Source organism: Lepisosteus platostomus, chromosome 4, assembly GCF_059453375.1.
Source record: "Lepisosteus platostomus isolate fLepPlt1 chromosome 4, fLepPlt1.hap1, whole genome shotgun sequence".
NCBI lineage: Eukaryota > Metazoa > Chordata > Actinopteri > Semionotiformes > Lepisosteidae > Lepisosteus > Lepisosteus platostomus.
The window spans coordinates 68353213-68367219 of record NC_142614.1 but is presented as its reverse complement, the minus strand read 5'-3'; the positions used below and the strand labels follow the sequence as shown (position 1 = coordinate 68367219).

Below are 14007 nucleotides of genomic sequence, written 5' to 3'. Positions count from 1 at the left end.
AGCTCTCTAGGTCTGATTCCTGTTACTTTTGTTAGGTCTTGGAAACAATATTGGAACTAAACTAGAGGATCATCCATCCATTTTTCTGACGGCTTTATCTAATACGCGGCTTTGGGGGTTCCCAGAGCCTATCCATCACGGGGCACCCACTCACAGCAGGGCACATTTTTCCAGAAGCCAGCTTGCCTACCAGTGTGTCTCTGGACTGTGGGGAGAAAATGGAGCACCTGAGGAAACCCACACGAGCACAAGGAGAACATGCAAACACCATGCAGAAAGGAACTGAACCCAGGGCCCAAGTGATGCCACATTGTGCGGCCCACAAGAGGATGGTCTTTATAGAAATAAGACCGGGTCTTCGAAAAGGTAGGTCCTCATAAAAGTTCCTCATAAAATATGAATGTAGAGAGTCACATTTGCAGGTAATACCAACATAGGTGGCATAGCAAACACTGGACAAACAACAAAGGGAATTCAGGGAAGACTTAGACAGAGGGACCCAGCAGGGACCTCAACAGGGACCCCTCAACAGGGACCCAGCTGCTTGAGCTAAAGAGAGATCTCCCTTTGGCTCAAGAGGCTGGGTCCCTGTTGTGAAATGCTGGAGGCCCGGGTTCAAGTCCCTGATGGTTGGGAGGCTGATCTGATGTGGCAGCAGATGAGGGTGCCCATGTGAAACCTGTGGTGTTACAGTATAATTTTCCTCTTGGTTCCCTGTGTAGTGTAGCAAAACACTTGTAATTTTTCATCGAAGCGCCGTGTACCCCAATTTGTTTGCTACTAGTTATCTACTATTCATAAACGTGTTACACAAAACATGACCAGGGGCTTTCAGACGTTACATAGATTTTCATTGTGCAAATGTCTTAGGCAAATGAAGTGGGCAGTGTCTGGAGAACTTAAGCTGGTCAGCGCATCTTCCAGACATCCTTTCATAAGTGCTCTTCAACGCGCTGCATATTTGTGTCCTTGAGGTGGCTGAGCAGCTGTGGTGCTCTTTTCAATCGCAGAACTTACAGTAAGTACCCCTCGCTTTTGCAATCGGTTTACGGTTTTATATGGAGGGCACTTTTGTACCTACAGTAGCTGGGAGATGTACTGTACATGAAGTAACATTATTCACCCACGTAACATAAAGCCAATTGACATATTAGAAGATCACATTTGTAGTTGCTTACTTGTAGCTATATGTGAAAAATGGTTTAAATATTATGTTTGAAATGTCGATTCAGCTCTTAAAATTTAAAACATTTTTTCCAAGCCACTCCATTGTTTTGTATTGCTTGAATCTACAATATGACATGTATTCAGTAGCATCATCATTATTGTCTGTTGTAGTGACACTTCTCTTGTGAATGGGTATATTAATCAAATATAAAACCTAAAACGTTTAAAAAATGTTGTTGGTACGGAATTTGAGGGCGATATTGAAATGACTACGATGCTGTCAAGTCAGAAACATCTGTAGCTACCACTCTTAACCAGCAAGCCCACATCGCTGAAATGAAGACAGAAGAGAAGAGATCTGAAAGTCTTCTTTGTTACCAAACACCAGCTTCTAAATCTATAACTACTGACATTTGTAATGAGAACTTTATGCAGAGAAAGATTTAATTCATTTTTGAGATGAACTCCAACAAGAACAACAGCTAATGTTTTAAATAAGTGATATAAGTATCACGCTTTAAAATTGGTTGTGTTGACAAAACGTGGACACATCAACACTACTTGTTTCAACATCCAACGGGTGTAAGTATTTAGATGCTTTGTGCCCTAAATTCTATATGTACCCTTTCTATCTCTGAATCTTTTACTTAGTTAGCGTTGTATGAAGTCTGTAGTTTGAATAAGAGTTTTTGTCTCTGGTTTAAATGAAATTTGTTTCAGCTTGAGAGCAGCATGGCATTATGACGCATGTACTGAGAATGTATTCAAAAGTCAACAATGAAATAGGAAGGGGCTGTAGATGTTTTTTTTTTTTTTAAAGTGCCCAGTGAGTTTAAGACTGCTTGAAAAATAAACCAGTATTCACTTTCTCCAGCTTGGACATCAAAGATGAGGTTGGTTGTTCTGGGCGCCACAGGACAAACTGGGCAGCAGGTGGTGACACAGGCTCTGCAGCAGGGCCATACAGTCACTGCTATTGTCAGGAATCCAAGCAAGCTCACAGTGGAACACCAGAACCTGAAGGTAACCCAGTAAGACATAGGAGAATTAACACTTAATTAGTCAATTTGCTAATTGATCGGACAGCGGGTAGCTATACAGTACTTGCACCTACAGTAGAATTCTGTTGTGTCACCTGTAAGCACTGCTGCACTTTTCCTTGTAAGGATGAGTAGAATGTAATTAAAGGTTTGCTACACTATATGAATGTGTAAAAAGCATTGTTTCAAACTAAAAATGCCTGTACTGGAGTTTGAGTCCGAACGTACAGTATGTTATATACTGTATGTTAAATAGCTGGATCATGGAAAGTATCTTGATATTTCGTACACTTGAGGATATTATCTAGCAAGACAGGCGGTATGCCTAACACATCCTTAAATATGAAATGTTTTACATACTTATGAACCTTTGTATTTTAAACAGTTCCTAATTGTTAATGCTATTAGAGTGGTTTGTTGTGTCTGCATTGTGATCTGAATATTAAAGCATGTGTGAGTGATTTGCACAAGATAAGGTCAAAACAGTGCTGTTGAGGAGTCTGAGCATTTGTGGATAAATACAGTAGAAATTAAATCACAAAGAAGTGTCTTAGTGGAACAAGTAATAGGTTTATTCCACGCTGAAAAGAGCCCTTTACACCTCGTGACATGCCGACAGCGTGCGTCTTTTTAATTGCATTTCTGTTAATTGGACCACATCTTATACTTTGCAAAACAGATTTTCTTCTGGAACCAATGAAAATGTGCCTCAGTGTTAAGAAACGGAGCCCGGTTGTTTCCGATCTGGTGGAGGCATTCTCCGGGCTCCCAAGATTTTCCCTGTTTCCAATGTATCTATTTTGTTTCAGGTCGTCGAGGGAAATATCTTCTCAGAGGACAGTCTCTCTCCTCACTTCAAGGGGCAAGATGCTGTCATTTCCTGCCTTGGCTTTCGTCTCTCGGTCTTCACTTCTGTTTCTGGATTTTCAGATTCTATGAAAGCTACAGTGAATGCCATGAAGCAGGCAAAAGTGAACCGAATAATTGCAATGTCGTCTTGGTTCTCTGAGCGTAAGTGCATCTGTGTCACTCAGTCCCTGTAACAGCAGTATCTACTATTTTGACCTTGTTGAGTATGCTACAAACCGGCCTAGTTATGAGAAACCCAGACTTATTCCACTTTGCGCTGTTGTCCAGCTAAAGGCTGTCTGTATTCACTCTACACTGGATTTGTTTTGTTTGTTGTAGCTAACTCTAGCACAAACGCAGGCTACATGGTGCGCTTTCTTATCCTGCCGATGATCCGCAGCTTGATGAACAATATGTACGAGATGGAAACGGTTCTGTCCAAGACGGAGGATATCAACTGGACTGTGGTGAGACCTTCGGGCTTGACGAATGAGCCAGCTACAGGTAAGACAGCTGAGCTTTCATGTCTGCCAATGAATCGCCTATGCTGAAAGAGGGATGCTAGAAAATTCGGTATGAGTTAATCAAAAGGCCTGCTTTGGAAGTGTTTTAATTAGTGTAGGTTTTTTTGTAATGTAGCTTTATAATGCCCATAAGGATTGACTGCTTGAATTGGGTGCCCTTGTAGTCTTCTCTGTAGTTTATATCAGTAAATATCAGTCATCCTTAGTGCACAAGAGGTACCCAGTAGTGAAGGCCTGCAGGTTATAAACATTTTTGGTGGCTTGCTCACTGTGACACGTCCCTTGTGACCTTCCAGCAAAGGAGTTCCTGACGCACGAAGGATACTTCGTACCGTACCCCAGTGAGGGCAGACTGGAAACCTCCATCTCCCGGGCGGACGTCGCCCGATTCATGCTCTCGCTGCTCAACAGCAGCGCGTGGGCCAGGAAAGGGGTGTCCATGACGACCAAGTGAACTGCTCCTGGCCTCCCTCGAAGGAGCTCGCGCGGCTGGGAAGCGGAGCGGGAGTTACATAGGGAGTGAATCATGGGAGTCATGTCAATATCCCTCATGCACACCACGGCCGTCTGGATTGTATTCTATTGGAAATTTTTCCCAGAAAAAATACTCTAATTTTTGCTATAGTCCTGGATTAAAACGTGATTTAAAGTTCATATATTTCTATCCCTTTGGTGGCTTTAGGCTAGGAAAAAACATTTCAGTATGTTTCAGCACTGATATTGGACTAGACAACAGAAGAAGCCTTAAAACAAATCAAATCAATAATTATTGTATTAATTATAGTGGCATATACACGGTTTAAAAGTCTGAATGTATTGTTGATGTTTAACAACTTGTAATAGTATTGCTTGAATATAATGTTACATCTTGTCTTGCATGAACACCAAAGCTATCCCAACGTATTTTAATCCATCAGTTAACTGATAGGATGCAAGGGATAACAGGCTTTGCAGTAACTGTCTGACTGGAGGCTGTAAAGGAGCGACCCTTAATTAGAAAGTAAAGCCTTATTCTAACAGAGCACTCATTTGAAATGCAGAGATACGCATTATAGATCAATAGATAAAAGATGAGTCTCATGCTTAATCTGATAACTAGTTCGTTTACTAGTTAGTTTACTAGTTAGTGGATGCCATGATGTTTAGTACAACATTGCTTTTTTCTGCCTACAGTCTGAAATATATACTGTACCATACCTACATATTTTCTATAATTCTATCATTTTTAAATGTAACAGATTCAATGTAGAAACATTATATTTGTTATTACAGGTAGGCATTGCCTGCTGTATTAGCCTTAATAAAAGAAAATGGAAAAAGTGACTTTATTGTTTTTACTTTGATGTTCCTTTGATTTTCGTCCACGTGTTCTCTACTGGGATTAAATGCAATTTCTGCAATTTCCCTCACGGGATCAATAAAGTATCTATCATCATCATCATCAAATGGTTATTGGGAAAGATCAATGCATGATTTCTTCATTACATTTCCAGTTCAATATGTTGAGCTGGTTAGTGTACTATTGCAGATCTGGGGAGGCCTTTCAAGTCATTGCAAGAAAGATGCGGTAGAAGCAAACTAAGATGGTCAAGTTACCCAGACGCACTGGTAAAGACGAGTCCCTGGGATCCTTTAAGAAAGCTGGATGAGAAAGGTTTTAATGACCAATCAAATGAGATGACCTCCTCCGATTCCTAATTTCCCACAACTTTCTGACGTTAAACCAGGCATAAAGACTTAACTTTCACATTTCAAGAAAGATAATGACACACGTATGTAGGTCACTAAAAAAAACAATGTACAGTAGCAGCAAAGATTGTTGCATTTTTAAGACTTTCTATAAGGAAACATACAGATAAATATTATTCCTGCAGTTCCCAGTGATTTTTTGCTTTTGTCTAAATTTTTTTTTTCTGAGACTTTTTGGTGCCTGGAATGGCACAGTGCACCTCTTCGTATTTGTATACCAAAACTGAGTCGGTCAGATCAAAAGTTGTAACCAAACATTATAGAAGAGCTTTCATCAATGGTTTTGCCACAACCAATGACTGGAGGGCTTCAGATATTGATTGTGGAACTGTTCGTTTGAAACCCCAGCTAGGGTTAGGGTTAGCATTCTCTCACTACCTAGACAATTTTTATGCTCAGTTCTGAATTTTCGTGCCCAAGTCAGCTTTAGGATGAGTGATTTTTTGCTACTATTTAAACTTTCTTTTCAGATGCTCCAGCGTCCGGGGGTCGAATGCGCTCATGAGGGAAAAGACTAAGATTAAGCAGTTAGAAAATGGATGGATATTTCTTGTAAGAAAGAATTGGAACAGCATGCTTCAGGCTGTAAAAGGGCAAAAGTTCTTTATTAAATTATATGGGCACAGAAGAGGCAGAAATGCAACAGGTACATCTCCAGGGGCTGATGGTATTCTACCAATTGTACCCAATGAAACAAGAGGTGACAATCACAGGCCATTCGCCCAGCTCTTTCGAGCTACTTCTAGATACAGGCACTGGCACTAATCCACAAGAGAGCTGAAAAAAGAATCAAGTAATTACAGCTCTCTAGGTCTGATTCCTGTTACTTTTGTTAGGTCTTGGAAACAATATTGGAACTAAACTAGAGGATCATCCATCCATTTTTCTGACGGCTTTATCTAATACGCGGCTTTGGGGGTTCCCAGAGCCTATCCATCACGGGGCACCCACTCACAGCAGGGCACATTTTTCCAGAAGCCAGCTTGCCTACCAGTGTGTCTCTGGACTGTGGGGAGAAAATGGAGCACCTGAGGAAACCCACACGAGCACAAGGAGAACAAGAAATAAGAGCATTGTCTTTGAAAAGATAGGTCTTGCTTAACTAACATGATAGAAGTCTTTAAAGGAGTATCAGAAAGGACAGGAGTATACACTATACATTTTAATTTTAAGAAGACTTTTGATGAAGTTCCTCATAAAATATTAATTCTCAATTTGCAGGATGTAGGCATTCATAGTAATATGTGTGCTTGGATTGAAAGTGGCCACCAGCCCCAGTATGTCACCTTGCAACTCACAACTGGCAACCCAGTGAAGCTCCGTAGGTGTGAGCCTGGCCAGTACCTGGATTGAAGACCTAACGGGAGAGCTAAGGTTGCTGCTGGAAGAGGTGTTAGTGGAGCCCGTAGGGAGCCGCTCACCCTGTGGTCTGTGTGGGTCCTCATGCCCCAGGAGAGTAATGGGGACACTATACTGTAAAAAGGCACTGTAATGAACAGTTCTTTCCGGACCCTATGCGGACGACATAGTCCGACGGAGTGGGGAAACACTAGGGAAACGTCATGCAGGAAAACGGGGCTGAAGACAAGGGGGCGTGTCCAAGGTGCGCTGGTGCACGGGGGAGGTGTGGCCGAGGCGAACAATCCGAGAGAGTAGTCCTTAGGGAAAATCCAAAACGCAAGGGTAAGTCCAAAACCAGGAGATCCATCAGAAGAAGGAATTAAAAACCACGAAGGCCGGGTCGGAACCGGCGGACGGGGAACAGGAACCGAGATTAAAACCTTAACGGGACCAGGCGCTTCCAGGTCCCGGACTCGCATGATATGGAAATCAGATGCAGAGCCCGGATGAGCGTCAGCGCCTGGCTTTTAAGGTGGGCTGGGAATGGGAAACAGGTGCACAGAATAAAGTCTTGAGTGAAAGGGCTGGAGCACCCTTAAGGAGGGGGGACTATAATCGTGACAGGCACTGTCCTACGTGAGGTCCTGACTGTGGTCATTAAAAGTTCCAGGGTGTTTCTTGAAAAGAGTAGGGGTGTTACCCCAGCTTCCTGGCCACAGTTCCCCCTGGCCTTTATCACTCATGGCCTCCTAATACCCATCCATGAACTGGCTTCATCACTCTGTTCTCCTCCCCACTGATAGCCGATGTGCGGTGTTCTGGCGCACTATGGCTGCCATCGCATAATCCAGGTGGGGCTGCACATTGGTGGAGGAGAGTCCCCATTACCTGTAAAGTGCTTTAGGTGGAGTGTCCAGAAAAGCACTATATAAGTGTAAGGAATTATTATTATTATTATTATTATTATTATTATTATTATTATTATTGAAATTGGGAATTCTCTAAAAATAGAAATTAAAGAGAGCCGATAAAGGGCCAAGGCTCAAACTGGGGTGATATAATAATAATAATAATAATAATAATAATAATAATAATAATAATAATAATAATTGCTTACACTTATATAGCGCTTTTCTGGACACTCCACTCAAAGCGCTTTACAGGTAATATACCTATAATATATAATTAGTAGGCTCCCACAGAGATCTCTGTTAGGACCACTGCCCTTTGAGATATCCATGTTTTGGACCCTGGTGTAGTTAGTCACATTTGCAGGTAATACCAACATAGGTGGCATAGCAAACACTGGACAAACAACAGAAATTCAGGGAAGATTTAGACAGAGTTCAAGGCTGAAACACCAGGCAAATACTGCTTAATGTAGACCTACAGGAACCTGGTCCAGGTTGACAAAACCTGCCTACACCTGATATATTCATAGCTTTTCCATATTACAATGCACCATCCCGAACACATGACAGCTGTAAAGGTTCTCTGTAATAGTTCTGTATTAATAACAGCCTTTAGATGTGGGTGTGTAAGTCAGACTGCTGGGGCGTTGGCTAGGATACCATCACGGTTCTGTCTGCCCTGTTGAGACCTTGGCATTGAGTCCTGTGCGTATATATAATTTCCCTCTTGGTGCCCTCTGTCGTGTAGCAATACACTTGTAATTTTTCATCGAAGCGCCGTGTACCCCAATTTGTTTTCTACTAGTCATGTACTATTAATAAACGTGTTACACAAAACATGACCAGGGGCTTTCCGACGTTACTTTTTGCATAACGCTTGGTGTCTTACGCAAATGAAGTGGGCAGTGTCTGGAGAACGTAAGCTGTACAGCGCATCTACCAGATATGCTTTCATAACCGCTCTCCAACGCGCTGCATATTTGTGTCCTTGAGGTGGCTGAGCAGCTGTGGTGCTCTTTTCAATCGCAGAACTTACAGTAAGTACCCCTCGCTTTTGCGGTCGGTTTACGGTTTTATACGGAGGGCACTTTTGTACCTACAGTAGCTGGGAGACGTACTGTACGCGAAGTTATATTATTCACCCACGTTACATAAAGCCAATTTACATATCAGAAGATCGCATGTGTATTTGCTTACTTGTAGCTATATGTGAAAAATGGTTTAAATATCATGTTTGAAATGTCGATTCAGCTCTTAAAATTTAAAACATGTTTTTTTCCAAGCCACTCCTTTGTCTTGTATTGCTCGAATCTACAATATGACATGTATTCAGTTGCATCATCATTATTGTCCGCTGTAGTGACACTTCTCTTGTGAATGGGTATATTAATCTAATATAAAACCTAAAACGTTTAAATATTGTTGTTGGCACGGAAACGAGGGCGATATTGAAATGAATGCGATGCTGTCAAGTCAGAAAGCCCACATCGCTAAAACGAAAACGGAAGTGAAAAGATCTGAAAGTCTTTTTCGTTACCAAACACCAGCTTCTAAATCTATAACTACTGACATTTGTAATGAGAAATGTATGCAGAGAAAGATTTAATCCATTTTTAGATGAACTCCAACAAGAACGACAGCTAATGTTCTTAATAAGTATTATAAGTATTTTAATCACGCTTTAGAATTGGTTGTGTTGAGAAAACGTGGACACATCAACACTACCTGTTTCAACATCCAACGGACGTAAGTATTTAGATGCTTTGTGCCCTAAATTCTATATGTACCCTTTCTTCTATCTCTGAATCTTTTACTTAGTTAGCGTTGTATGAAGTCTGTAGTTTGAATAAGAGTTTTTGTCTCTGGTTTAAATGAAATTTGTTTCAGCTTGAGAGCAGCATTTCATTATGACGCACGTACTGAGAATGTATTCAAAAGTCAACAATGAAATAGGAAGGGGCTGTAGATTTTTTTTAAAAAATTGATAACGAGCGAATCTAAGACTGCTTGAAAAATAAATCAGTATTCACTTTCTCCAGCTTGGACATCAAAGATGAGGTTGGCTGTACTGGGCGCCACAGGACAAACTGGGCAGCAGCTGGTGACACAGGCTCTGCAGCAGGGCCATACAGTCACTGCTATCGTCAGGAATCTGACCAAGCTCACAGTGGAACACCAGAACCTGAAGGTAACCCAGTAAGACATATGAGAATTAACGCTTAATTAGTCAATTAGCTAATTAATCGGACAGCGGGTAGCTATACAGTACTTACATCTACAGTAGAATTCTGTTGTGTCACCTGTAAGCACTGGTGCACTTTTCCTTGTAAGGATGAGTAGAATGTAATTAAAGGTTTGCTACACTATATGAATCAGTAAAAAGCATTGTTTCAAACTAAAAATGCCGGTACTGGAGTTTGAGTCCGAACGTACAGTATGTTATATACTGTATGTTAAATAGCTATATCATGGAAACTATCTTGTTATTTCGTACACTTGAGGATATTATCTAGCAAGACAGGTGGTATGCCTAACACATCCTTAAATATGAAATGTTTTACATACTTATGAACCTTTGTATTTTAAACAGTTCCTAATTGTTAATGCTATTAGAGTGGTTTGTTGTGTCTGCATTGTGATCTGAATATTAAAGCATGTGTGAGTGATTCGCACAAGATAAGGTCAAAACAGTGCTGTTGAGGAGTCTGAGCATTTGTGGATAAATACAGTAGAAATTAAATCACAAAGAAGTGTCTTAGTGGAACAAGTAATAGGTTTATTCCATGCTGAAAAGAGAAGAAAGAAAACACGTTTCGGCTGTGGAGCCTTCTTCACACACCTGAAGAAGGCTCCACGGCCGAAACATTGTGTTTTCTTTCTTCTCTTTTCAGCATGGAATAAACCTATTACTTGTTCCTTTGCAGACTATGCATGCTGACACAGCTACCCACATGAGGTGTCTTAGTGCTGATTGAGCAGCCTGTGCCAAAAAAACCCACTTTTACTGCATTTGAAAATCCTTCATGGGATATAAACTTATATAAATTTAAGCACATTTTTAAAAGTCGTTTTTGCAATTGATATTTCAGTTCAAAAGTTCTTGTCTGAATGTTAACCCAGTACTTCCTGATGAAAAAAAAAAACAGGAGAATGACAGATACTATACCTGCATATACACTAATATTTTTTCAAGTAACAAAGCAATTAACGCCTTATTAAAGGACCTCCAGCATCTGAATTGTGAATTGGGATTGAAATTGTGAATGAGATATAATGGAAAGATAACTTTTTCTCTCAAATTGCTATCAGAGAGGTTTAGCAAATAGTGGTTTACCTGGGTAAATTTGTCCTTTATTAAGACCAAATTTTATTTTTATTTTATTTATGAAATGGAGTAATATTTCTATGAAGACTACTGATTTCTGTTTTTCTACTATGACCAAATGTAGAAAAACATTGGGACAATGTAAATGCTTTAAAGAAAGGGCAAATGTAAGCTTAGAGAAAAGATTAAATCAAAAGCTAGATAGTCTATATATAATTTACTTGTAAACCGTTTCATCAATAAATAAAAAGTTAAGAAATCATCAGAATTTTCTTATTGTATTCTTATTATTTCTATTATTGTACTTATGTTAGTGCCTACAGATTGCCATTTCTTAGTGCAAATAGTACTATCAGAGTGAACTGAAACACTTTTCATAAAAAAGCTGGAAATTTTATCTTGTTGCATTTTCAAAGTGGCTAAATGTCAGCCAACCACACATTAAGTGAATCTGGCTTTGGTTCCATGTTATTATAGAGGCGTATCCACAGAGAGCTTTCACATCGTGTGATGTCATACTTTTACTGGAAACTGAAGTATGCTGAGAACCTGACTCACTCAGCTGTTATGGCTCAATAGCAGACACTGGATTCTTTGAAATGCTTTCGTTTCTACTGGCAGCTGTAGTGTCATGAATGTAAATGACACTCTGTGCAGTGAACAAAAAGCTTCACTGTTGCGGAACTGAGGATTTCTGGAATATCCTATCCACCAATTAGCCCTTTACACCTCGTGACATGCCGACAGCGTGCGTCTTTTTAATTGCATTTCTGTTAATTGGACCACATCTTATACTTTGCAAAACAGATTTTCTTCTGGAACCAATGAAAATGTGCCTCAGTGTTAAGAAACGGAGCCCGGTTGTTTCCGATCTGGTGGAGGCATTCTCCGGGCTCCCAAGATTTTCCCTGTTTCCAATGTATCTATTTTGTTTCAGGTCGTCGAGGGAAATATCTTCTCAGAGGACAGTCTCTCTCCTCACTTCAAGGGGCAAGATGCTGTCATTTCCTGCCTTGGCTTTCCTGTCTCGGTCTTCTCTTCTGTTTCTGGATTTACAGATTCTATGAAAGCTACAGTGACTGCCATGAAGCAGGAAAAAGTAAACCGAATAATTGCAATGTCGTCTTGGTACTCTGAGCGTAAGTGCATCTGTGTCACTCGGTCCCTGTAACAGCAGTATCTACTATTTTGACCTTGTTGAGAATGTTACGAACCGGCCTAGTTATGAGAAACCCAGACGTATTCCACTTTGCGCTGTTGTCCAGCTTAAGCCTGTCTGTATTCACTCTACACTGGATTTGTTTTGTTTGTTGTAGCTAACTCTGGCACAAACGCAGGCTACGTGGTGCGCTTTTTCCTCCTGCCGATGATCCGCACCTTGCTGAACAATATGTACGAGATGGAAACGTTTCTGTCCAAGACGGAAGATATCAACTGGACTGTGGTGAGACCTCCGGGCTTGACAAATGGGCCAGTTACAGGTGAGACAGCTGAGCTTTCATGTCTGCCCATGAATCGCCTATGCTGAAAGAGAGATGCTAGAAAATTCGGTATGAGTTAATCAAAAGGCCTGCTTTGGAAGTGTTTTAATTAGTGTAGGTTTTTTTGTAATGTAGCTTTATAATGCCCATAAGGATTGACTGCTTGAATTGGGTGCCCTTGTTGTCTTCTCTGTAGTTTATATCAGTTAATATCAGTCATCCTTAGTGCACAAGAGGTACCCACTAGTGAAGGCCTGCAGGTTATAAACATTTTTGGTGGCTTGCTCACTGTGACACGTCCCTTGTGACCTTCCAGCAAAGGAGTTCCTGACACACGAAGGATACTTCGTACCGACCCCCAGTGAGGGCACACTGGAAAGCTCCGTCTCCCGGGCGGATGTCGCCCGATTCATGCTCTCGCTGCTCAACAGCAATGCGTGGGTCAGGAAAGGGGTGGCCATGACGACCAAATGAACAGGAGTTACATAGGGAGTGAATCATGGGAGTCATGTGAATATCCCTCATGAACACCACAGCCGTCTGGATTGTATTCTATTGGAAATTCTTCCCAGAAAAAATACTTCTGGATTTTAACGTCATTTAAACTTCATATATTTCTATCTCTTTGGTGGCTTTAGGCTAGGAAAAAACATTTCAGCACGTTTCAGCACTGATATTGGACTAGACAACAGAAGAAGCCTTAAAACAATTCAAACCAATAATTGTTAAGTTATTAAAGTATTAATTATAGTGGCATATACACGGTTTAAAAGTCAAGAATCTGAATGTATGTTGATGTTTAACAACTTGTAATAGTATTGCTTGAATATAATTTTACATCTTGTCTTGCATGAACACCAAAGCTATGCCAAAGTATTTTAATCCATCAGTTAACTGATAGGATGCAAGGGATAACAGGCTTTGCAGTAACTGTCTGACTGGAGGCTGTAAAGGAGCGACCCTTTACATAAAAGATAAAAGATGAGTCTCATGCTTAATCTGATAACTAGTTAGGCGTCCATGATGTTTAGTACAACATTGCTTTTTTCTGCCTACAGTCTGAAATATATACTGTACCACACCCATATGTTTTCTATAATTTTTAAAATGTAACAGATTTAATGCAGCAACATTATATTTGTAGGCATTGCCTGCTGTATTAGCCTTAATAAAAGAAAATGGAAAAAGTGACCTTATTGTTTTTACTTTGATGTTCCTTTGATTTTTGTCCACGTGTTCTCTACTGGGATGAAATGGTTATTGGGAAAGATCAATGCATGATTTCTTCATTACATTTCCAGTTCAATATGTTGAGCTGGTTAGTGTAATATTGCAGGTCTGGGGAGGCTTTTCAAGTCATTGCAAGAAAGATGCGGTAGAAGCAAACTAAGATGGTCAAGTTACCCAGAGGCACTGGTAAAGACGAGTCCCTGGGATCCTTTAAGAAAGCTGGATCAGAAAGGTTTTAATGACCAATCAAATGAGATGACCTCCTCCGATTCCTAATTTCCCACAACTTTCTAACATTAAAGCATGCATAAAGACTTAATTTTCACATTTCAAAAAAGATAATGACACACTTATGTACAGTAGGTCACTTAAAATACCAATGTACAGTAG

The 14007-nt window shown here is 40.5% G+C and overlaps 2 protein-coding genes across 4 annotated transcripts; both read left to right on the top strand.

Annotated features, from left to right (window-relative positions):
* The first annotated feature begins 877 nt into the window (after positions 1-877).
* LOC148673682 (flavin reductase (NADPH)-like) lies at positions 878-4903 on the top strand. Of its 2 annotated transcripts, none has more exons than XM_088630435.1 (5): positions 878-1018; positions 2042-2190; positions 3017-3218; positions 3396-3560; positions 3877-4903. In XM_088630435.1, the coding sequence occupies exons 2-5, from the start codon at positions 2056-2058 to the stop codon at positions 4032-4034; spliced, it is 660 nt and encodes a 219-aa protein (XP_088486561.1). In that variant the 5' UTR covers positions 878-1018; positions 2042-2055; the 3' UTR covers positions 4035-4903. The 2 variants fall into 2 exon arrangements, with proteins under 2 accessions (XP_088486561.1, XP_088486562.1); XM_088630436.1 differs by having other exon boundaries at positions 926-1018; positions 2026-2190.
* Positions 4904-8460: 3557 nt separating this feature from the next.
* LOC148673681 (flavin reductase (NADPH)-like) lies at positions 8461-13578 on the top strand. Of its 2 annotated transcripts, XM_088630433.1 has the most exons (5): positions 8461-8618; positions 9621-9769; positions 11844-12045; positions 12223-12387; positions 12704-13578. In XM_088630433.1, exons 2-5 carry the CDS (start codon positions 9635-9637, stop codon positions 12859-12861), a joined length of 660 nt encoding a protein of 219 aa, XP_088486559.1. In that variant the 5' UTR covers positions 8461-8618; positions 9621-9634; the 3' UTR covers positions 12862-13578. The 2 variants fall into 2 exon arrangements, with proteins under 2 accessions (XP_088486559.1, XP_088486560.1); XM_088630434.1 differs by lacking the exon at positions 8461-8618 and having other exon boundaries at positions 9605-9769.
* The last annotated feature ends 429 nt before the right edge of the window (positions 13579-14007 follow it).

What these genes read in the sequence shown, in the direction of transcription:
- LOC148673682 (XM_088630435.1), top strand. Translation starts at nt 2,056, where the DNA reads ATGAGGTTGGTTGTTCTGGGCGCCACAGGACAAACTGGGCAGCAGGTG. An exon ending in TGGAACACCAGAACCTGAAG is followed by an intron (nt 2,191 to 3,016) that starts GTAACCCAGTAA and finishes ATTTTGTTTCAG; the next exon opens with GTCGTCGAGGGAAATATCTT. An exon ending in GTCGTCTTGGTTCTCTGAGC is followed by an intron (nt 3,219 to 3,395) that starts GTAAGTGCATCT and finishes TGTTTGTTGTAG; the next exon opens with CTAACTCTAGCACAAACGCA.
- LOC148673681 (XM_088630433.1), top strand. Translation starts at nt 9,635, where the DNA reads ATGAGGTTGGCTGTACTGGGCGCCACAGGACAAACTGGGCAGCAGCTG. An exon ending in TGGAACACCAGAACCTGAAG is followed by an intron (nt 9,770 to 11,843) that starts GTAACCCAGTAA and finishes ATTTTGTTTCAG; the next exon opens with GTCGTCGAGGGAAATATCTT. An exon ending in GTCGTCTTGGTACTCTGAGC is followed by an intron (nt 12,046 to 12,222) that starts GTAAGTGCATCT and finishes TGTTTGTTGTAG; the next exon opens with CTAACTCTGGCACAAACGCA.